General features: G+C 45.5%; 1 protein-coding gene and 1 pseudogene across 2 annotated transcripts in view; one reads left to right on the plus strand and one right to left on the minus strand.

Annotated features, from left to right (window-relative positions):
• BPIFC (BPI fold containing family C) overlaps positions 1 to 22206 on the plus strand; it is a gene marked incomplete at both ends in the record, with an annotated part of 32313 nt that overhangs the window by 8625 nt on the left and 1482 nt on the right. The window contains 10 exons of the mRNA XM_080706453.1: positions 306 to 461; positions 574 to 637; positions 3700 to 3760; positions 7295 to 7386; positions 9199 to 9375; positions 11008 to 11061; positions 11367 to 11537; positions 13222 to 13289; positions 18556 to 18598; positions 21718 to 21781. Of these exons, the coding sequence (XP_080562579.1) occupies positions 306 to 461; positions 574 to 637; positions 3700 to 3760; positions 7295 to 7386; positions 9199 to 9375; positions 11008 to 11061; positions 11367 to 11537; positions 13222 to 13289; positions 18556 to 18598; positions 21718 to 21781 (950 nt within the window). The remainder of the gene's footprint in view (positions 1 to 305; positions 462 to 573; positions 638 to 3699; positions 3761 to 7294; positions 7387 to 9198; positions 9376 to 11007; positions 11062 to 11366; positions 11538 to 13221; positions 13290 to 18555; positions 18599 to 21717; positions 21782 to 22206) is intronic.
• Positions 8186 to 8602, minus strand: LOC308270290 (adenosine 5'-monophosphoramidase HINT1-like; annotated as a pseudogene). The gene has a single exon. The product of its transcript is annotated as an adenosine 5'-monophosphoramidase HINT1-like (transcript).

The following is a 22206-nucleotide window of genomic DNA, read 5'->3' on the forward strand; positions in this document are numbered from 1 at the left end:
CCTCTTTCACCAACCAAAAGACCTTTGTACCCGCACACAGAGAGGAAGGGTTGAATTAAAGGTGTGCTAGGTGTGATGTTTACGTCCCCCCATGGTTGCTGTTCCAGAATAACACATCCATTCATTCACTAGATCATTCTGCAGACATTCATGGAGTGCCTGCTGTATGCCTTTTCCCCATCTCAAGAACTCCAGTCTTGTAGATTGTAGGCAAATGGCACACTCCCCCATAGCCAACACATTTTAGAAACAAGATTCATCTCCACCTCTAGCAAGCTGTAACCTTGCACTTTTTGTCTGAACAGCCAAGACTCAGGAGCAGTTGATCTGTTTCTCTCTGGAATCTACTTTGCTGGTATCATTATTCTCACCAGAAATGAGTTTGGCCACCCACTTCTGCAGCTCCAAGACTGCAGTGCCCAAGTCAGCCATGCCCACGTCTCGTTTGCTGGAGAACTCAGGTGAGGGAGAACACCCTGGTGGGAAAAGGCGGCTCTGGGGCTGGATTCTCAGGCAGCACCCGCAGCAAGTTTGACACTGGTTCTTTTTTTCTTTTTCTTTTTCTTTTCCTAGTGTACTGTATAACTCTTTTGCTGAGCCCCTGCAAAAACCCATTTTAAAGAAGTTAAATGGATTGGTAAGTCTTTAAAGGTTAACTACAGTGAAATGGCAGCAGTAAACCTGGCGTGGTGATGCACGCTCGTAATCCCAGCATTTGAGAGGCTGAGGCAGGAGGATCATGGTTCTAGAACAGCCTCAGCCACTTAGTGAGGCCCTTTGCAACTCAGTGAGACCCTGTTTCAAAATAAAGAATAAAAAATCGGGCTGGAGGTGTAGCTCGGAGGTAGAATGCCCCTGGGTTCCATCCCTAGTCCCACGAACAAAAAAAATGACAGCAGTAAGAACTGGGCGTGGTGGCACACAGCTGTAACCCCAGTACTTGGGAGGCTGGCACAGGAGGAGTGCAGGTTCAAGGCCAGCTTCAGGTGACTTAATGAGACCCTGTTTTAAAATAAAAAGGGCTAGGGGTATAGCTGAGAGATAGATTATGCCTGTGTTCAATCCCCAAGAACAAAACAAAGAAAATCCAAAGTCAGACTTGTGAAACAATAATTGAATGAGAACTTGAATAAAGTAAATAATTATGAAATGATTGGATTGAGCTGATGGGGTTCAAAAAAAATGGAAAAAAAATCAAAGAAATAGGTCCTGGAAATGTCTAGGGAGATATTTAAAGGATGGGGGCCTCAAGCTAGCTGAAATGGGCCTTGACATATAGGTGTGATTTGGATAGGTACGGAATGGAGAAGAAAAAATATTGCCATGAAGTAGGATAAGTTAAGAGAACAGGATGAGTGAAGATACCTTCCAAAGCCGTGCGTATCCTGAGTCTTGGGAGTCAGTGCCTGAGAACGGGAACGATGGAATTGGCTGTGCACCTTCTTTTACAATCCTCATCAAACCTTCCCTGAACCTTTTTTCATGTTTTGGGGGAGACAAGGACAGCGATGAGGGCCGAAAATGAAGTACAAGGATGGTGGGGTGCGGCTCCCTCCTCTCCCCAGTGCCCAGGTCTGCGCTTAGCAAACAGTAGGTGGTTAAAGAAAGTCAGCAAGGAAATCAACCCTCCAAAACACCCAAAAGTTTGCCCAAAGAGGCTGCAGAGCCAGCCAGGGGCTTCTGGAGCTTCCTGGCCTTCTTCCATCCCTACCTGACAGGTGAGCGTGCACCCTGGAGGATTGAGAAATCGCTGTCACCCTCAAGCACCCCACACTTGGTTGTCCCCTGTTAAAAACGGGATGTGGTCCTTTAGTCTCTGACAGGAGCCCAGTGAAGGGTGACTTATGTCATAGCAGTCAAATGTGAAGTTTCTCAGAGTTTGCATGTGGCTTAGAAATAATAAATGTTGCCGGGCGTGGTGGCACACGCTTGTCATCCCCGCGCTTGGGAGACAGAGACAGGAGGATCGTGCAGGTTCAAAGCCAGCCTCAGCTACTTAGTGAGGCTTTCATCAACTTAGTGAGACCCTGTTTCCAAATAAAATATAAAATAGGTCTGGAGTATAGCCCAGAGGTAGAAAGCCTCTGGGTTCCACCTCCAGTACCACCAAAAAGAGAGAGAGAGAAAGAGAGAGAGAGAAAGAGAGAGAAAGAAAGAAGGAAAGAAAGAATAGATGTTTTGCATCAATGGTTCTCTCTAAGCCACTAAAAGATAGAAGGCTCAGAACACAGCTGTCTAGCTGTGGGACCAGACTTCATATCTGAGCGCTGTCTCCCTGGCAGCTCGCTGAACCTCTCGGCCCTTTGGCTTTCCCATCTGTAAGTAGGGGAAGCAGTGTTTGCCCCTCAGGGCCACAGTGAGGATCAAATGAAATCAAGGCAACAAACTGAACACTTGGGCCTTTTCACGTAGGTCACTTCAATTTCTATTTGCAACTTGATGAGGTCCATATAATTCTCATCCCATGATGCAGACAAAAGAACTGAAGTCAGAGTGACTTGCAAGTGATTCGGCTCTGGAGCCAGGCTCCTGAGTCTCTGCTACAGCTGTCATGCATAGCAAACCAGGGAGCATACCCAGGCTTGACCCTCTGTCATGCTCTAAGAGACCCAGGATAGCCGGGCGAGGTGGTGCACACTTGTTATCCCAGTCCTTGGGAGGCTGAGACAGAAGGATCACAAGTTCAAGGACAGCCTCAGCAAGTAGTGAGACTCCTATCAACCTAGCAAGACACTGTTTAAAAATAGAAATAAAATAGGGCCGGGGGTGTAGCTCGGAAGTAGAATGCCTTTGAGTTCAATTCCCAATACCATAGATAGATAGATAGATGTTAGATAGATAGATAGATGATAGATAGATAGATAGATAGATAGATGATAGAGGACCTGAGTTAATCCAATGCAAAAAAGGAGAAACTGCTGAGTGTGGTGGTACACACACCCAGTACTTGGGAGGCTGAGACAGCCTCAGCAATTTAGTGAAAAACTGTTTCGTTTGTTTGTTTTGTTTAAATTTAATGTTAAGCCAAGCGTGGTAATATGCACTTGTAATCCCAGTATTTGGGAGGCTGAAACAGGGAGGATCAAAGGTTCACAGCCAGCCTCAGCAACTTAGTGAGACCTTGTTTCAAAATAAAGAATAAAACAGGGCTGGAGGTGTAGCTTGGAGGTAGAATGCCTCTGGGTTCAATCCCCAGTACCACAAAAAATAAAGAAATAAATAAGTAAATGTTTAAAAGGGAGAAAACAGGTTCCTAAACAGGTCTCTGACCTCAGGGATTTCCAACTAGCCCTGGGGAAAGCAAAAATCTCCAGTCATAGCCCTTCAGTGCAGGGCAGGAACCGCCTCTGGAGGTGATGCCAAGGTGGGCGGTGCCTGCAGTGAGGAAAGACACGGTTGCTCCAGCTGCAGGTTCCTCGGGTTTGACCACAGAGGCACGCATGGGGACCCATGCCCCAACATGCCACAGGAGAAAAGCCAACAGCTCGCTCTGTTACGGGCTGAGTGGGTGTGGTCCCGGTTGCTAGGAAGTTTAGCCAGCATTTAGTGACATGTGGTATACGTGTTCAGGTCTCCAACCCATGGGTGTCAGCTAATATAGGGGAAAATCATAGTGACTAAAGGGATGGTGTCTCTGAAACAGAGGGCTTGGTTTCAATATAATAACGTGCTTTTTTCTTTAATGTCTTGGGTGGCTAGCTCTGTCCCGTCATCACAAACGAGGTGGAAGCACTAAATGTCAACCTCAGCGCACTGGAGGGTGAGTCTCGGATCCGGGCGTGGGGTGACCCTCATCCCACCTTCATATACCGCTGCTGCTCCCGGGTCTGTTTCTCCAGGCCGCAGAGTGCCCGCTCTTCCCTCTGCCTTCCTTCCACCCTGCACAATAAAGTACCAGGACTTGGTGAAGGGACTCACCCTAGGCATGGAGCTCCTCAGCTGCTCAGCAGCTTTACTGCAGGAGGAGCAGGGAGCTTGGCAGGAATGGAGATGCCAGTCCCCGAGTCAAACCCTCATGAGCTCTAATCCGAGCTTTGGCACCAAATTCATCCACGGGGACTGAGATGCTGGCCCCCAAGTTAAATCCTCATGAGCTCTAATCCGAGCTTTGGCACCAAGTCCATCCTCTTAGGAATGATGGACACCAACCTTGACCAGGTTATCGCTGGACTTTGGTTCGGTGTACCTCTCTCTGCTTCATCATGCACCTTCCTCTGCCTCCGCAAGCAAACTGCTCCTACTGCCCCCCATGCCCTGCCTTTGCGCAGGCGGCCCATGCCTGGAGGAGCTTCCTCCCTTGCCCCCTCAACTCTTTTCATAAATATGTATAGGGCGGCTATTTCTGCACCCGCACTCTGCTGATCCCTGCAGGTTGTGGTCCTTTCCACTCAGTAGCCTCCACCTTCCCTTGCCCTGTTCAGTCCTCTTTAAGACTCAGCTCAGGTATGGTCTCTTCTAAGAAATCTTGCCTGACAACCTACACCCCATACAATGACATCTGCTCTGTGTTTATGTGACACTGTACATGTATCTCTCTGTTGGCACTCCATCCTTTTGTTCGCTGATGGTGTGCTGAGCACTTGAAACCAGCTGGACGCTGGTCTTGGTGCTGAGGATGTAGTAGTAGGGACCAGTACGAAGAGACAGACAGCAAGCCAGATAAGCAGTCAAGTCTCTGTTATGGCAGTGATAGATGGTAAGAAGAATAACAAAGCAGGGAGGAATTAGGGAGGGGTTTTCCTTTCAGATAGTGCAGCCAGGAAAGGCACCATTAAGCAGTGACCTTACTGGAAGAACCTGAAGGGAAGAGGGAGGGACCAACCCCAGATCTGGACTGGTTTTGCCCATATTTCTGCTGCTGTAACCCAATACCACAGACTCAGTAGGTTATAGGCCATAGAGCTGTATGCATCTCACGGTTCCGGAGACTGGGAAATCCACGCCAGAGGAGCTGCATCTGGCAGGGGTACTTCAAGCTGAGTCATAACATGGCAGAAGGGCAGGTGTGTGCCTGTGAGACAAAAAGAGGAAAGGGACCAGAATTTTTCACCTAGCCCACTGATGAGGGCACTAATCCACTCGTAAGAGTGGTGCCGCTGACCTAATCACCTCTTCAAGGTCTCACCTCTGGTGGAGAATGCTTGTAATCCTAGCACTAGGCTGAGACAAGAGGATCACCGTTTGAGGCCAGCCTCAACTACTTAGTGAGATGCTGTTTCAAAATAAAGAAGAAAAAATGGGACTGGAGGTGTAGCTCAGAGGTAGAATGCCCCTGGATTCAATCTCCAGTACCACACACAAAAAAAGTCTCACCTCTCAGTACCAGTATGTTGGCAATTAAATAACATGAGTTTTGGAGGGACATTCACACCATAGCATGCATGAAGAAGATGCCAGGTAGCATGCCTGAAGATAGTTGTCATGCACTCAAAGTCCCTGAGGCAGAAATGTGCCAAGGGTGTTGGAGGAAAAGTCAGGAGGCCATGCTCGGAGCAGAGGCAGTGTGGGGAAAGTGGCAGGAGATGAGGTCAGAGACAAGGAAGGGGAATGCTTAGATTTTCAGAGCTCTGGGGGCAAAGTCCGCCTGTTAGTAGATGAGAAGTCTCTGGAGAGTTTGAGCAAGGCCTGATTATAACCTGACATTTTGGGGAGATGTCTCTGGCTTTTATGGCCAACAATAAGCAAAAAGAAAAGGGGCACAAAGGTAGAAGCAGAGACACCACGGAACAGAGTAGAAATGATGGCATCTGGCCTAGAGTGAGGTGGCAAAGAGATAATGACATGTTCAGTTTCTGGGTAGACCTCATGGGTAGACATTTGCCAACAGATCAGATGTGAGTCATGAGAGCAGTCAGCGGTGACTGTAGGTCTTGTACCCCAAGCAACTGGGAATCTGGAAAAAGGAAATTAGCCTTTACTCAGACAGGGAAGGCTGTAAGAACAGGTTTTTAGGACCACTGACTTTGTTTCAGATCTGCTCTTACTATATTGTATTATAATTTCCTGATCACATGCCTGTCTCCTGGTCCCTGGACTATGAGCTCCTTGGGAGCAGGAACATTGACTCATCTGTGTGGCCCCAGTATCAGGCACAGTGCCCAACCCATACCAGATTAATAAATATTGAGTTGGTGAAGGCATCAAAGGTAATGGCCAGTGGGGTGGAGGGGCTGTGAATTGAGGAGTGGATGCAGATGGATGAAGAATATAGACAAAGAGATAGAAGATGTAGTCTGGAAAAAACTAGTGAAGGATTCCCATGTCCTCACTTGCCTTGGGCAGGCTGAACCTCAATCCCCTCACCTGTAAAAAGATGACTGTCCTCTTCTCTCACCAACTGGTGAAGGGGATCCATTTAGATTGGACACCTGAACACATTACAAAAAAATGTCGTGGCCTCATATTATACCATCCCCTTATCTTAGCAAGCCACTCCATCTCTTCTTGCTCCTCGTGTCTCTCTTGGGGATAAACCAAACATGATATGCAAGAAGATACCTGTGATGCTCAGGTATCTTCCTGTGGAATGGGGAGGAAGTCTTCATATCCCACAGCAGGTAGCGGTGGTCAAGGAAACAGCTCTCCCCAGGCCAAGTCAGAAATCAAGTACTGTGCCAATAACTCATCTCAGACTTTGCCATCTTTCTTCCCAAGAACTCCACCCACCTCTGCCCCCTGATCCCTTTACCTTCTGCTTTATTCTGAAAATGCTAATGCAAAATGTAATTAAATTAATGGCACTGTGCTTGAGAATGTCTTTGGCCTCTCTAAAGCATTTTACTTTCTCTCTCAAAATATCTTTTTTAAAAGGTACTTATAATTGCCACAATAGTATATGTTCATTGTAAAAAAGAAATGAAGAAGCTCTACATAGAAATCTATAACTTTGAACTTGAAAGTCTCTCAGTTATGTATGTGTGTATACATATATCGCTTAATATTAATAAGAACCTTTGTGCTAGTTTTCTTTTAGAAATATAACTATCTGATGTGTGTGTGTGTGTGTGTGTGTGTGTGTGTGTGTGTGTACATACAGGTTCATGCCTATAAAGGTATGCACCAAATTTTTATTGATTTTTCTATTAAGGTAACATGATTAAGAAAGATTTTTACTTTTCTCTTTGACTTATCTACTTTGCCTGAATTTTCAAAAGTAAACATGCATTAGTTATGAAAAGGGGAGATTAGTATTTTAAATGAAAATTTTAAATATTGCTCTGATTAGACATTATTCATATGTTGTATTATGCTTTTAGTGAATATAACTTTTCTTTTTGCTTCATGGGTCATTTAGTTTTAACCAAGATTAACAACTATACTGTGCTGGATTGTTCCCTAACCGGCCCTCCAGAAATTACCGAGAATTACCTGGACCTGAATTTGAAGGTAACTTTATCATTCTCGAAATCCTCATCCAGCTGTCAAGAGCCAGTATTTGGAGAAAAAAGATTATGTGTAGAAGGAAGTATACACACATGCTCAACAAATAACGTGATTTTCTTTCTAGCAACTCCCTCCCATTTATACCTTTTTAAAAGACTCTTGAAGTTGAGCATGGTGGTGCACTCCGATAATCCCAGTCCTTGGAAGACAGAGACAAGAGGCTTGCAGGTTCAAGGCCAGCACGCTATAACTTAACGAGACCATTTCAATTTTTTGGACTGGGAATGTAGCTCAGTAGTAGAACACAGATTCTCTCTCTCTCTCTCTCTCTCTCTCTCTCTCTCTCTCATGATTTCTCAATGGGCAACTGATTGCCTATATTGCACAATACAGAAATACTTCCTTCTTCTTGGGAAGTCTCAAGATGCCTTTGACTCTGGGAGTAGGTTTGAGGCCAAGAGCCTGCAAGTAAAGCAGCCTGTGTTTATATAAATTGGCCTGAACACATCAGAAGATTGTACATACTGGCACTTCTATTGCTAGCTCTCAGATTAGTGGATTTAACTGAGGGCTGCTGACCTCTGTCAGGGCCTTAAACACATGGAAATGGTGGTCATTGACCCTGGAAAAATGATCATTGTGTTAATGTGTAATGTTGTGCCAAGGTTAATACCATTGTCTGTTTTTTAACCATGCAATCATATCTTTTATGATATAGACATTTTTAAATTATTTCTTCTATACCTCCATATACCAAAATAAGTGAGCATGCTATTTAACATATTATAAACTGAAATTTTAATCATTGCTTAGAAATGGGAATGTTATCCCCAAAACATGCTTCACCAGAAAGCCAATTCACCTGCTGACCTCCAAGAACATGGAGATGAGCCTGGTAGGCAGACAGTCCCTCATCTGTACCTTAAGTCACCACCATTTAATAACCCCCCTTCAGGCTTAGGTCAGCCGTAGACTTCTTGACATCATCAAATGTCCAGGAAAAGTTTCACTACCATCTTCTGCTGCTGCAAAAATCTGGGATATATGTTTCTTGGGTATCACCAGAAAATGTGTCGGCACTTGAGGGAAAATGCTATAGAGAGCAAGACACCAGTCATCCTCAAAAATAATTTTGGCTGGTATTTCCTTACGGATGATCTTCCTGAAGACGGTTGCCACCAGGGTCAGAGACCTGAGCCTTGGCAAGCTCATCTGCCATCTCAGCCTTCCTTCTCAGGAAGTGCGTGGCCAGGCAGGAAGCGGAGAAGAGGGAGGAACCCTGGGAGCCAGCCAATACCATTGTCTGTTAAAATGCATTTCATTCAATCAGTCTTTCAAATCAGGTCAGTGTTGTTCAAGACAGCATTTTGTAATGATACCTGATAGCTAAGGAGCACGGCATAGGAATGCCTCTAAGATAAGCTTGAAGCCATTCAGAGTCCTGGGCTCTTTTGAGTGTTTCTTGAACTCCCCAGCTATTCAGCAGGCATGGACTTTAAAGGTCACAGATTTGACGTCTCTGATGGCACTGCAGGGACAGTTCAGAAGTGGCCCCTCTAGCTACCTGCACCTCATTCTGTCATTTGAGAAAAGTAAGTCAGGACCATCTCCTGGGTTGGACAGACATGTTCAAGAGCCCAGATACACTGGAGCTTAGAAACAGTCACTGGCCAGGGAGACAGACGCTTTATCATTTCCATATCCTGACTGGGTTTCTGGGATTCTCCTTATTCTGACTTGAGAGGGCCAACCTTCCCAGTCCTACACAGTCGAGGTTTCGCCTGACACCTGGTCTTTCTCTCTGCTTCCCCGCAGGGCGTGTTCTACCCACTGGAAAACCTCGCCGACCCCCCCTTTTTGCCTGTGCCTTTCACCCTCCCAGAGCGCAGTGATTCCATGCTCTACATCGGCATCTCTGAGTATTTTTTTAAATCTGCGTCCTTTGCCCATTTCCTGGCTGGAGCTTTCCACGTCACACTCTCCACCAAGGAGGTGAGTGGAGTTTGTGGACGGTGACAACAGGTGCCATCATTTAGCCTTATGATAAGAATCCCATTATGGAGCCATGAGTGGTGGTGCACACCTGTAATCACAGTAGTCGGGAGGCTGGGACAGGAGGACCAATCACAGTTTCAAGACCAGCCTCAGCAACTTAGACCTTCCGAAACTTAGTGAGACCCCGTTTCAAAATTTAAAAATGAAATAAAATAGGGCTAGGGGTGTGGCTTAGATGTAGACACCACTGGACTCAATCCCCAGTACCACACACACACACACACACACACACGCACACACACACACACACACACAATCACACTCACACAAGAATCTCATTATGGGAATCTTATGTCATAGCCCTGGTAGTATTGATTCCTGGCCCTTTTTAGGCTCTCACTTCTAGCAGGACCATGAAAGATGTAATTGTGGAATGCACGTCATTAGTGCTTGTGAAGTTGTTGCATTTCCAATTCCCCTCATTTCAGTCTGTTTATGATATCTGGCTCAGTTCTCAACTGATCTTAATCAAAGCTAAGACCTCCCTCCACCGATTATGGCTGATGACCCATAGTCATTTCAACTTACCTAACTTCTCTGTGCTAGAGTTTCCTCATTTGGAAAAGGGGATAAGAAGAGTTCTACACTCAGAGTTGTTATGGGCATTAAAAGATTAGATAGATAGATAGATAGATAGATAGATAGATAGATAGACAGACAGACAGACAGACAGACAGACACACTACAGGCTTGGTGGCACATGCATATAATCCTGGCAATTCAGAAGGCTAAGGCTGGAAGTTTTCCAGTTCAAAGCCATCCTAGGCTACTTAGCAAGACCTTGTCTTAATTTAGAAAATAAAAACGGCTTGGATATAGCTCAGTGATAAAGCACCCCTGGATTAAATTCCCCAGAGGAAAAAGGATTTTGCATATAAAGTACCCAGACCAATGCCCAGTACAGAGTAAGTCCTGTATACCTCCTGCTAATCATCGTCATGGTTATGTCTTGTGTTGTGCCAACATAAGGTTTTCCTTTGATGATAAGTACAGCTAATGTATTATGTTCAGTGATCATTCTAGAGCAGATTCTCTTTACCCTGTGCCTCCACTCTCTCCAACAAGTCAACCAGCACCTTTTATCAAGCATCTTTTTAAAATTGTCTCTCTCCATACACCTTAATTATAAAAGTGGTGAGATATCTCATATTGACCATGGTAAGCATGGCAGTACCCACCACTTCACAGTGCAGGGAGTCAGACACTAATAGCTTCAGACTCAAAGACTGTTCATCCATGGAGGTAAATGATTAAAGCATCCCATCTCTGTCACCTCTGAAAAAGAGGTCAGTAACACAAGATGTAGTGCTAATGCCTACGGAACATCTCCACACAGTGTTCAGATGTGATACACACAGTGTTTCCAAAGCTAATAAGGGCTTGCTCAAATGGAACAGACCTTCCTGTATCACCTCTGGCAAGTAACTTTGCTTCTCCTGTGGTTGGACTATAAAATGATCATTTTATGGTGCAACAGCTTCACGATTCATCAAATTATAGGGAATGCTACATTTTCCCTAATAAGACAATCCAGGTAAATACAGTGATGTGATGGTATTTATATTTCAGATTTCCAAATATTTATTTCAAAACTACCAAGGTGTTGGCAGCATTCTCTCCCAGGTGAGTATTCTGGGTTGGACACCGTGAGAATGTGTTCATTTTCGTACAAGTGCTTCTGGAAGACTTGTGAGTTCTTTAACTTTTCTTTTGATCCAAGCACATGTGTGTGTGTGCGTGTGCGTGTGCGTGTGTGCGTGTGCATGTCTGTGATGCCGTTATTCTGACAATGAAAGGACTTTTTTCTATTCTAACTGTATGATTTCAGACTTGATTACCACAGGCTAACCACATTCATGATCTCCCTTCATCAACTCCTGACGACTCTCCCTCTCTCCTCCCTCTCTCTTGTTTCCCTGGACGGCCAGATCGCAGAGATGTACATCCTGCCCCAGCCCTTCATACTGCAGATCATGGCCATGGAGCCACCCACGGTCCACTTACAGCCGGCCAACTTCACCCTGGACATCCCCGCCTCCATCATGATGCTGACCCAGACTGAGAACTCAACCGTGGAATCCATCGTCTCCATGGACTTTGTGAGTCTGGGGTGGCAGGAGGGCAGCCTGTGGGTCCTGGTCCTGGTCCTGGTCCTGCGGGCAGTCACTGACTATCAGCTTCTCTGTACTTGAAGGAATGGGGGTGATACATCATTAAGAACAAGAACAGAGTTGAGACTGGGGGTGTTACCAAGCCAGGCTCATTTTGCCTGCCATGCAAGCTCCACCCCCCAGCCCTATTTTTTTGTTTTGTTTTGTTTGCTTTGTTTTTTGCAGTACTGGGAATGGAACCCAGGGACATTTTACCTCTGAGCTATACCCTCAACCTTTTTTTTTTTTTTTTCGGGTCTTGGGATGGAACCCGGGGCATTCGACCTCCGAGCTACACCCCCTGCCCTATTTTTTATTCTTTATTTTGAGACCGGATCTCACTGAGTTGCAGAGGGCTTCACTAAGTAGATGAGGCTGTCCGCAAACTGCGATCCTCTGGTCTCAGCCTCCAGAATGCTGGCATTACAAGCGTGTGCCACCATACCCAGCTCCAGCCCTATTTTTTTAAATAGGGTCTGAGTTGCAGAGGGTGTAAGTAGCTGAGGTTGGCCGCGAACCTGCGATTCTCCTGTCTCCCAAGTACTGGGATTACAAGCATGTACCACCATGCCCGGCAAAATGATGGGTTTTGAAGAAGAGAATTCATTCATGAGACAGCTACATGTGGAGAACGAGAGGGTCTGGAGATGTTCAAGGGTGAGGTGTGAGGAAAGGTGATTGGATCAAACTTGATCCACTGATACCATCCTGACCCACCTGTCGGAGGTAGGATCTGTAGTCCACTAGAAGCAGGTAACTAAGAACAGGTGACATCAAGAAGGCTTATTCAGGAGCTAAGAGCAGGCGGTTTGTCCTGGTTTTCCCTTAGTTCCCGGGGAGGGATGTGGGGAGGAATGGGAGGGTAGGGCTCACAGCCCCTACATTGTAAAATACATCTCCAGCCTGATGTGGTGGCACACATCTGTAATCCCAGTATTTGGGAGGGAGAGACAGAAGGATCGCAGATTCAAGGACAGCCTCAGCAACTTGGCAAGACTCAGCAACTTAGAGAAACCTTGTTTAAAAAAAAAATAGGGAGGTAGCTTATAGGTAGAATGCCCCTGGGTTCAAACTCACCCTCCACAACATTAACACACACCAACTCTCTCCTCTCTCTCTTTCCCTCTCTCTCTCTTGCTCCCTCCCTTCCTCCCTCCAATCTTTTCTTCCTGTGCCTTCCCACTACTTCAATTGCATGGATAGTTGAATTTCCTTTTCCCTTCAAATAAAACAATCAAGGTGGAACTCATTTACTTAATCAGATAAAGCCTAAATGCAATCTGATAGAAGGAAACTAATACAAAAAAATCTAAGCAAAATCAACCCCACGTGCATATGCTCATACACAGAGAAGAGAGATAACCCGTGACCCTCCTCTTAGCCTCCCAAGTACTGGGATTACAAGCATGCATCACCATGCGCAGCTGAAACATACTTAAAGGAGCCCCTCAAGCAGTAAGTCTTTACTGTCGGTTTCCCTACCTGAAGGACAGGATTTTATATCCATTTCTCATCAACATCTTTTGAATAAGAGGGAAAGTTTGGTTTATGATGCTCGCACTATAGGAAACCATGTCTGTGGCTCACCGCACCTATTTGCTCGCCTTAGTCACGAGTGCTTCGCTGTCTGCAGGTTGCGAGTACCAGCGTGGGTCTGGCTATTCTGGGACAAAAGCTGATCTGCTCCTTGTCTCTGAACAGGTAAGATCAATTGATTTGACTGTTAGAAATCTTAGTATCAAGTGAGTCAGAAGACCCCAGAGATAACGTGACTCTTCAAAGAAAAAGCGGAGTCCACCATTGTGTAAACAAATTGTCCTGCAGCGGGCCAGATCATTTCAAAGTCAAGACTTCACTAAAATCAGACTGTGAAGTTTTTCTCCCCCCACCCCCACTAGAGGATCATTAATCTAAATAATGGTGAAGATAATTCTCTCAGTGCATGTTCTAATGCTCAGCCATAGTAACTAAAGCTCCTCGTCATCAAATTCACAGAGCTTGATATTGGGGAGCGAGCATGAATATTTGGGGGTTGGAGAATCAAGTTGCAAGTCCCTTCTCATCAGCTCTGTGATGATGATCAAGGCTATTACCTTCTTTCAGCTTCGGTTTTCATACCTGCAAAATAATGAGGTTAGTTAGAATGGATCCTGCCCGAAGCACCTTAGGACCCTGATGCTGGGAGCCATGGCTGGAACATAGAGTCTAACAGGGTCTTGGCCCCTGGCCTCTCTGGCTGTCACAGGAGGGGGCTGGTGGAAGACACGCAGGTCTGTGTGAGCAGGTCCATGCACAGGTCGTGCAATGCTAACTGCCATTTTGATGAATCATCCTCAAGGTCCATTTTCTTTGGGGCTGTAAATCTGATAGTTAAAGTTATGAATGAGACTGCATGGGGTGGGGGGAGGATTTACAGAAAGCCCAGATGACCGAGACTAAAGTCATGAGAGGAAGAAATGGAAACCAATAAAAAGACTGAAAGCAGAGACAGAAAAGAATTGAGAAACCCTCCCTGAGCAAAGTCGGCCAACCACCATGAGCCGGGCTGATGGTGAGGAAGATTGCCACAGACACGCCGAGAATGTTTGCAAGAAAACCAGGTTACGCTGTGAAAGTAGAATACCAAACTGCGTGCACACAGTGGCTGGCAGTTGTGTAACATAGCTTCACATCTGGAAGAGGGAGGGAATCGCCCAAATAAAAAGAAGTATGGAAGAAGGACATGGGACCCATGACAATGTTTTCATTTATTTTAAAGTAATGCTTTTTTTTTCAGTACTGGAGATGAAACCTGGGGGCATTCTACCTCTGATCTACACCCCCAGCCCTATTTTTTAATTCTTTTATTTTGTTTTTGTGTTTTGTTTGTTTGTTTGTTTGTTGCAGTACTGGGGATGGAACCCAGGGACATTCTACCTCCAAGCTATACCCCCAGCCTTATTTTGCTTTATTCTTTATTTTGAAACAGGGTCTCACTGAGATCCAAAGGGCCTTAATAGGTAGCTGAGGCTGGCCACAAACCTGGATCCTCCTGTCTCAGCCTCCCAAATGCTGGGATTAGGAGCATGCACCACCACGCTCAGCTAATGTAATGATTTTTAAAATGCAATCCTACTTCTTTATACTTAAAGTTGTAAAATATAATTTTAAGAAAGTTGTTTTTCTTTTTTAACCAGGCATGGTGGCGCATGCTTATAATCCCAATACTTGGGAGGCTGAGACAGAAGTATTGCAGGTTCGAAGCCAACCTCAAAAATTTAGTGAGGCCCTCCGCAACTTACTTTTAATCCCAATACTTGAGACGCTGAGACAGAAAGATCAGTTTCAAGGACAGCCTTGGCAACACAGCAAGACTCTCTGTAACTTAGACTTTGTTTCAGAAGAAAATAAAAAGGTCTAGATGCATAGCTTGTAGATAAAATGCCCATGAGTTCAATCCCCCAAACCACAATTTTTTTTTTTTTACAAGCAAGGCATGGTGGTGCACACCCATAATCCCAGCTACTCTGGAGGCTGAGTCTGGAGGATTGCAAGCTCAAGGCCAGCCAGGGAAACTTAGTGAGATCCTGACTCAAAATAAATGTAGCAGGCTGGGAGTATAGCTCAGTGGTAGTGTTTGGCTAACATGTGTGAGGTGCTGGGTTCAATCCCCAGTATAGAAAACAATTGCTTCTGGCCCCAGAAATCATAAGTGCCCTACACTAAGGTATCAAGCTGGTGACACCCAGAGCCATGACCAGTGACCTCCAGTGTGGCACTTCTAATAAGTGGGGGATGGGAGCCCGAGAGCAGGAGGATGAGGCGGGAGAGACTGAGGGCCAGGCCAGCCCAGGAGGAAGGGACGAGAACTCGGATTGTACCGCCTGAGCCACAGAACTGTGAGTACAGGTGAGATCTCTTTCTGTTGGGAGACAGAGAGGAAAGGGCCAAGAGGAAAGAGAGGCAGGGACCTGGAGGCATGGGGCAGAGCAGACACAGGCACTGACAGAGGCAGCCATGCCTGCAGAAGGTAGAAACGCAGCCAGGATGCACCCTGTGCACGGGTGGCTCCTGCGGCACCCAGCACTGCCAACTGGGGCAGGGAGTACTTAGGGGCAAGGTGGTGGGCCAGGCCTCACTCGGGCAAGGCAGCCAACCCGAGAGCAGGGCTCTGTAAAGTTGCTGAGTGCGTGCTGAGACAGCAGCCCTGGCCTTTGCAGTAGGAGCCGTGGCCGTGCCTCCCACACTGCGCCTCAGCCAGCTCCTCCACTCCTGGGCTCCCCTAGCTGCTGTCTTTCAGGATTAGCTGGTCTGGCCTTGGTGATGTCTGAGAGATACAGCAAAGGTGTGACATGGGTGGAGATCTCTGGGGCATCCCTGAGAGTACCTCAGGGTACAGGGGCTCCAACTGACCCCCAGCACACCTGGGCCTTTCTAACCACCACCTGCCTGGATAAGTCCCTCCCTGGAGCCCGCTCAGGGCTGGCTGCATAGACATTAGATATAAAAATCAGAGACAGTCAGGGTTTAGACAGGCAGTGAGATCAGAGTTTAGAGCCAGTCTAGCTGGGCTCAGATCCCAGCCCCGCCTCCTATCAGCTGTGCAGTCTCAGGCAAGTCACGTAAGCTGTCTGGGCTTCCGCTTCCTCCTCTATCAAATGGCATCCTAATAAAACCTGCTTCTGGAGGTTGTCACGAGAATGTGAGTTGGTACGTGTGTTTGTTAAGTGTTCAGGAAATGTTGGTTATGACCGTCATGTAAAGCATGGAGCCAAGCTGGGTGTCGCTTGTCATCCCCGTGCTTGGGAGGCTGAGACAGGAGGATCGCACAGGTTCGAAGCCAGCCTCAGCTACTTAGTGGGGCTCTCAGCAACTTAGTGAGACCCTGTTTCCAAATAAAGTATAAAATATGTCTGGGAGTATAGCCCAGGGGTAGAAAGCCCCTGGCTTCCACCCCCAGGACCACAAAACAAAACAAAAAACATGGAGCCAGGAGAAGGAAGTACTCAATTATACGAGACCATATGAGGTCTGGTGTTCGGGTATTTGTCTTGTTTTTGCCGTGCTGGGGATCAGTATCTTCTATAGTGACCCAGATCATCAATGACCTTTTGAAATGCTTAAGAATTTTCACTTTAGTTCTGGTTTTTAATCCAGGCTCTAAAACTCTTTAGGGAGAGAGAGTGAGAGTGAGAGTGAGAGAGAGAGAGAGAGAGAGAGAGAAAGTGTGTGTGTGTGTGTGTGTGTGTGTGTGTGTGTGTGTGTGTGTGTGGAGGGGTAGAACCTAGCACCTCACTCATGCTAAGCAGGTACTGTGTCACTGAATTACATCTCCAGTGCAAGACAGCTTTGGGAGGTAGGGCTATGTAAGCGCTCTTCTCTCCAGCAGCTCTACGGCTCTGCGGTGAGAATTAGTTCTTACTAACCAGGGCATTCTATAAGCTCCGCTGGCCTGATGGAAGATGAAGCCCAAAGACTGAAGTCAGGCGCCCCCTAGTGGCCTGAGTTGAGCTCATCTGTTATCCTCTAGAGGCCAGGTGTCCACTGGCTTCTCTGCAGTTAGTGTCAAGAGTCCTTCAGTAAACAAATCTGCAAGTGTGCTAGAGAACTAGGAAACTGACAGAGTCAGCTGGCCTGTGGGGAAAGAATAGTTGGGCTTATGGGAAACCCTAGGTAAACTCACTCAGAGCAGGAAGTCCTGAGGTGGACAAGCATGACTTGGGCTTATAATGAAAGAAAAGAAACTTACAAGAGTGTTTCATAATTATGAAGGCAGGATATGTAAACTAGAACCCATACTAAGAACTGATGTCAAGCTGAGCATGGTGGTGCTCACCTGTAATCCCAGTACTTGAGAGGCTGAGACTGGAGGATTGCAGGTTCGAGGACAGCCTCAGCACATTAGCAAAGCCGTCAAGCAACTTAGTGAGACCCTGTTTCAAAATAAGAAACTAAAATAGGGCTGGGGTTGTCGCTCAAAGGTGCTCAAAGGCACCTGGGTTAAATCCCTGGTGTCCCCCCCCCCCCAAGAAAAGAGCTGAAGCATCCTCTCATATGTCTCAGCTGTGTCTTCAAGGGTGCCCTTAAGATTCTGGTCCTTGCTTCTGACTAGGATCAGTTTGAGTCTCTGGGCCAAAGATATCATCATCTTGGGTCCTTGTCACACTTAACTATTTTTCTGGGGTTTATGATTAGTGTTGGTCTAAAGCTATCTCACAATCTAACTCATGCTAGCATGATATTGGTGGATAATAAGCAAATACCTCTTCTGTGAACATCTGTTCCATACAGAAAGACTCTCAGAAGAGGTAAATTTTAAGAGATTAAAAAGAGTTAACCAGCTGAGCCTAGAGGTATGCACTTATAATCCCAGAACTTGGGAGGCTGAGACAGGAGGATCACAGGTTTGAAACCAGCGTCAGCTATTTAGTGAGACGCTCAGCAACCTAGCAACGCCTTGTTTCTTTCTATTTTGGTGTGTGTGTGTGTGTGTGTGTGTGTGTGTGTGTACATATATTGGTGCTGGGGATTGAGCCCAGGAGCATTCTACCTCTGAGCTATACCCCAGCCCTATTTTGGTTTTTATTTTGAAACAGGGTCTTACTAAATTGTAAAGAACCTCACTGCGTTGCTGAGGTCAGCTGTGACTGCAATCCTCCCATCTCAGCCTCCCAAGTACTAGTATTACATGCACGCACCACCATGCCTGGAACAACACCCTGTTTCAAAACTAAAAAATAGAAAGGGCTGAGAGTACAGCTCGGATGTAGAATGCCCCTGGATTCAATCCCCAGCGCTACAAAAAAATACATATATGCATAGACAGGTGCACGCACACATGTAGCAGACGTAGTAGAACTCCATGACCTTCCAAGTTTGTTCTTGTGTTTGTTTAAATAGTGAACTTTTGAGCTTAAAAAAATGCACTTTCTTTTTTGTTGCTGTTTTTAAATCTCCCCTCATTCACCTTTTTTCTGTTTTCTTTCAGATTCCGCCTTGATTTGCCGGAGTCTAATCACAGTGATATTAAGGTAGGGATCACAGCTCTCGGGGTTTCCTGACAGGGAAAGAATGAGAATTCTATATAGTAATGGATTGATCGCTATCTATGTCTCCAAATCTTTGGTTTCTCCATGACTGTTGGTTTTAACTTTTAAATTATTTACAGAGCTACTCATCTATCAAGTCCATTAACTCTCCAGTATACTTTTATGTATGCAGAAAGCCTTTTAAAAGAACTCAAGAGACCCCGAGAGTTGTGTCATGCTAGGAAAATAGGCATTCTCAAGAAGGTTTCACTTTCTACATAAAATAATTCTCTAGAGTTCTGTGGAAGGTCCTATCCAGGTCTGGTAGTGCATGCCTGAAATTCCAGTACTTGGGAGTCTGAGATAGGAGATCGCAGGTTCCAAGACAGCTTGAGCAATGCCCTCCCCAACTTAGTGAGACTCTATTTCAAAATAAAATAAAATAATAAAATAGGGCTGGTGGTGTAGCTCAGAGATAAAAAAAATACCCCTGGGTTCAATCCTTAGAACCACAAAAATAAATAGATAAATTGCAGGTCCAGAATGCCAAAGGAAGAAGCCATATATAAATTAGCAGAGCACAATGGGTTCTTTCTTGACATGCTTTCTACCCATCTAAAATTAGTTCGAGGCTGACTGGGGATGGGGGGCTCCAGGCTGCTGAACTCCTGTTTGAGAGTGGACACTCCAACAAGCAACATGGAAAACCCCACCCCCAGGCTTCAAGGCCAAATCACTTCTACAGTTTTTCCTGGATGGCACTGTCACAGAGAAGTTGAGTGAGGATGTTTTTTCAGTGTGAGGATGTTTGGAGGGGAAAGGGCTGAGTTCCTGCTCAGCCCCACGCAAATGTTGATTCTCAGTGTTATTATTCATTCATGGACAAATACTTATTTGGCCTGGTACTGTTCTAGACAAAATAGAGAAGATGCCTACCCTTGTGGCACTTGGGTTTTAGGGCAGTGATTCTTAGCTGGGGGCCATGCACCCCACCCCCGAGCTCCTCCAGGGACATCTGGCAATGTTTGAAGACTTTTCTGGTTATCATGACCTGCAGTGGGAAGAGGGATGCCAAGGAACAGAGGTCAAACAGGCTGCCAAACATCCCGCGGTGCACAGGCGGCCCCCACAACAAAGAAGTGTCCACCCCAAAAGGGCAGCAGTGCCACTGTTTGGAAATCCTGTTCTGGAATGTGTGAGAGAATGCAGATGTGTATGTGTGATGGTTAAGAGTGCAAACAAATATGTATTGCATGCAATTAGATTATTATAGGGAATCCGGGTGTGATGACGCACACGTCTAATCCCAGTCCTTGGGAGGCTGAGACAGGAGGATCACAGGCTCAGAGTCAGCCTCAGAAACTTTAGTGAGGCTCTCAGCAACCTAGTAAGATATAATAATAATCTCATAGGGTGATTGTCAGTATTAAACAAATTAACCTATAAAATAACTGGTATTAAATGATTGCCATTTTCCAAAATGCCATAGTTAGCATATTATTTTGGGGAGGAGGGTATTGAGGACATTACCCTCAGGATACATTACCCCTCAGGGACATTCTACCTCTGAGCTACATCCCCAACCCTTTTCATTTATTTTTAATAAATGGAAGCCAGGGGCTTTCTACCTCTGGGCTACACTCCTAGACCTATTTTATATTTTATTTGGAAACAAGGTCTCACTAAGTTTCTGAGAGCCTCACAAAGTAGCTGAGGCTGGCTTTAAACCTGTGCGGTCCTCCTGTCTTAGCCTCCCGAGTACTGGGATTACAAGTGTGCGTCACCACGCCCGGCACTATTTGTTTTTGTTTTGAAACAGGGTCTTTCTAAGTTTCTGAAAGTCTTGCTATATTGCTAAGGCTGTCTTTGAACCTGTAATTCTCCTGTCTCAGCCTCCCAAGTACTGGGATTACAGGCATGTGCCATCATATCTGGCTTCTCTATAGTATTTTTTTTTAATTGGGGATGGATCCCAGAGGCATTCTACCTCTATGCTACACTCCCAGCCAGATTTTTAAATTTTCTGATTTGGAAACAGGGTTTCACTAAGTTTCTGAGAGCCTCACTAAGTAGCTGAGACTGACTTCAAACCTGTGCAATCCTCCTGTCTCGGTCTCCCAACCGCTGGGATTATAAGCATGCGCCATCATGCCTGGTCCCCTTTATTCTTAACACCCAATTCTTCCCAGGAAGCAATATTTGTTTAGGCTATACAACCACTAGATTTTATTAAAGATAAGTAGGAACTGGGCGTGGTGGCGCACACCTGTAATCCCAGCCTTCGGGAGACTAAGACCGGAGGATCTCAGTTCGCAGACAGCCTCAGCTACTTAGTGAGGCCCTTTGCAACTCAGTGACACCTGGTTTCTTTTTTTTCTTTTTTTTTTCTTTTTTTTTTTTTTTTTGTGGAACCCAGAGGCTTCTTACCTCCAGGCTATACTCCCAGACCTTTTTTTTTTTTAAAAGATATTTATTTGGAAACAGGGTCTCGCTAAGTTGCCGAAAGCCTCACTAAGTAGCCGAGGCTGGCTTCGAACCCATATGATCCTCCTGTCTCAGTCTCCCAAGTGCGGGGAATACAAGCGTGTGCCACCACGCCTGGCAGTGAGACCTGGTTTCAAAATAAAGAATAAAAAATAGGGCAGGGGGTATAGCTCAGAGGTTAAATGCCCCTGGGTTCCATCCCCAGACTCACAAAAATATAAATAAATAAGTAAATAAATAAACAAACAAACAAACAAACAGGATGTTCTGACAGTGCACCTAACTTCACAGAACAACATAACGCCAAGAAACTCCTGTGGCCGAGGTTCCTAATAAATTGAGGGGAGGCTGCTAATTAGGAAATCCATTTGTTCTTGGTTCTTGCTACACTTGCTACAACCATGTGGTCCGTAAGCATCTGTTATCACCAAGATCCAGCCTAAAGGGAAGCTGAATTGTTCCTCCTCCAGAGGAAAAATGGTTAGGAAACTTGTAATGTGGTTTCCCACAGAGCTGGTCTATCCTTGTGGGGTAAATGCTAGTTACTGCTTCTATCCTGATAAGTTCTGGGAAACCAGGCATGGGATTTTCAAAGGGCCCAGATTTAGCAACTGATGTGTTTTTCTCTTTCATTTTAGGTCTTGAGGTTTGAGAATGTTTTGTCTTCCATTCTCCACTTGGGAGTCCTCCCACTGGCCAACAGTAAGGATTCTTGAGAAATTATGACTCTGCTATTGGCTAAACGTTGGGGATTGTTTAGGATTTTCCTCCCTGAAGCCTGTACCATATCCAGTTATTATAAATCCAGTTATTATAATTCCAGGCTAGAGCCAGAAATTTACAGCAATACCATCAATGATAGGAAGGCAAAATTCATTATTTCAAGCCCAAGCCCTGTTAGCAATTCTGTTTGCAAATTCAGCACTAACTCTAGCTAAGTTAAGGACATTGAATCACTCTCCTTAGTAAAGAATCTCTTTACTAAGTCTCTTAATTAATAAAAATTAATTATTTGGAAGATAATTAAGAGACTCTAATAAAAATTAAACGATTTTCTCCAGGAAGTATCTCTTAGTTTTTCTGCAAGGAATACTATCCAGGTAAACAAAATTTAATGAATGACAATC

This window comes from Muscardinus avellanarius (genome assembly GCF_963383645.1).
Source record: "Muscardinus avellanarius genome assembly, chromosome: 11".
In the NCBI taxonomy this organism is placed as follows: Eukaryota; Metazoa; Chordata; class Mammalia; order Rodentia; family Gliridae; genus Muscardinus; species Muscardinus avellanarius.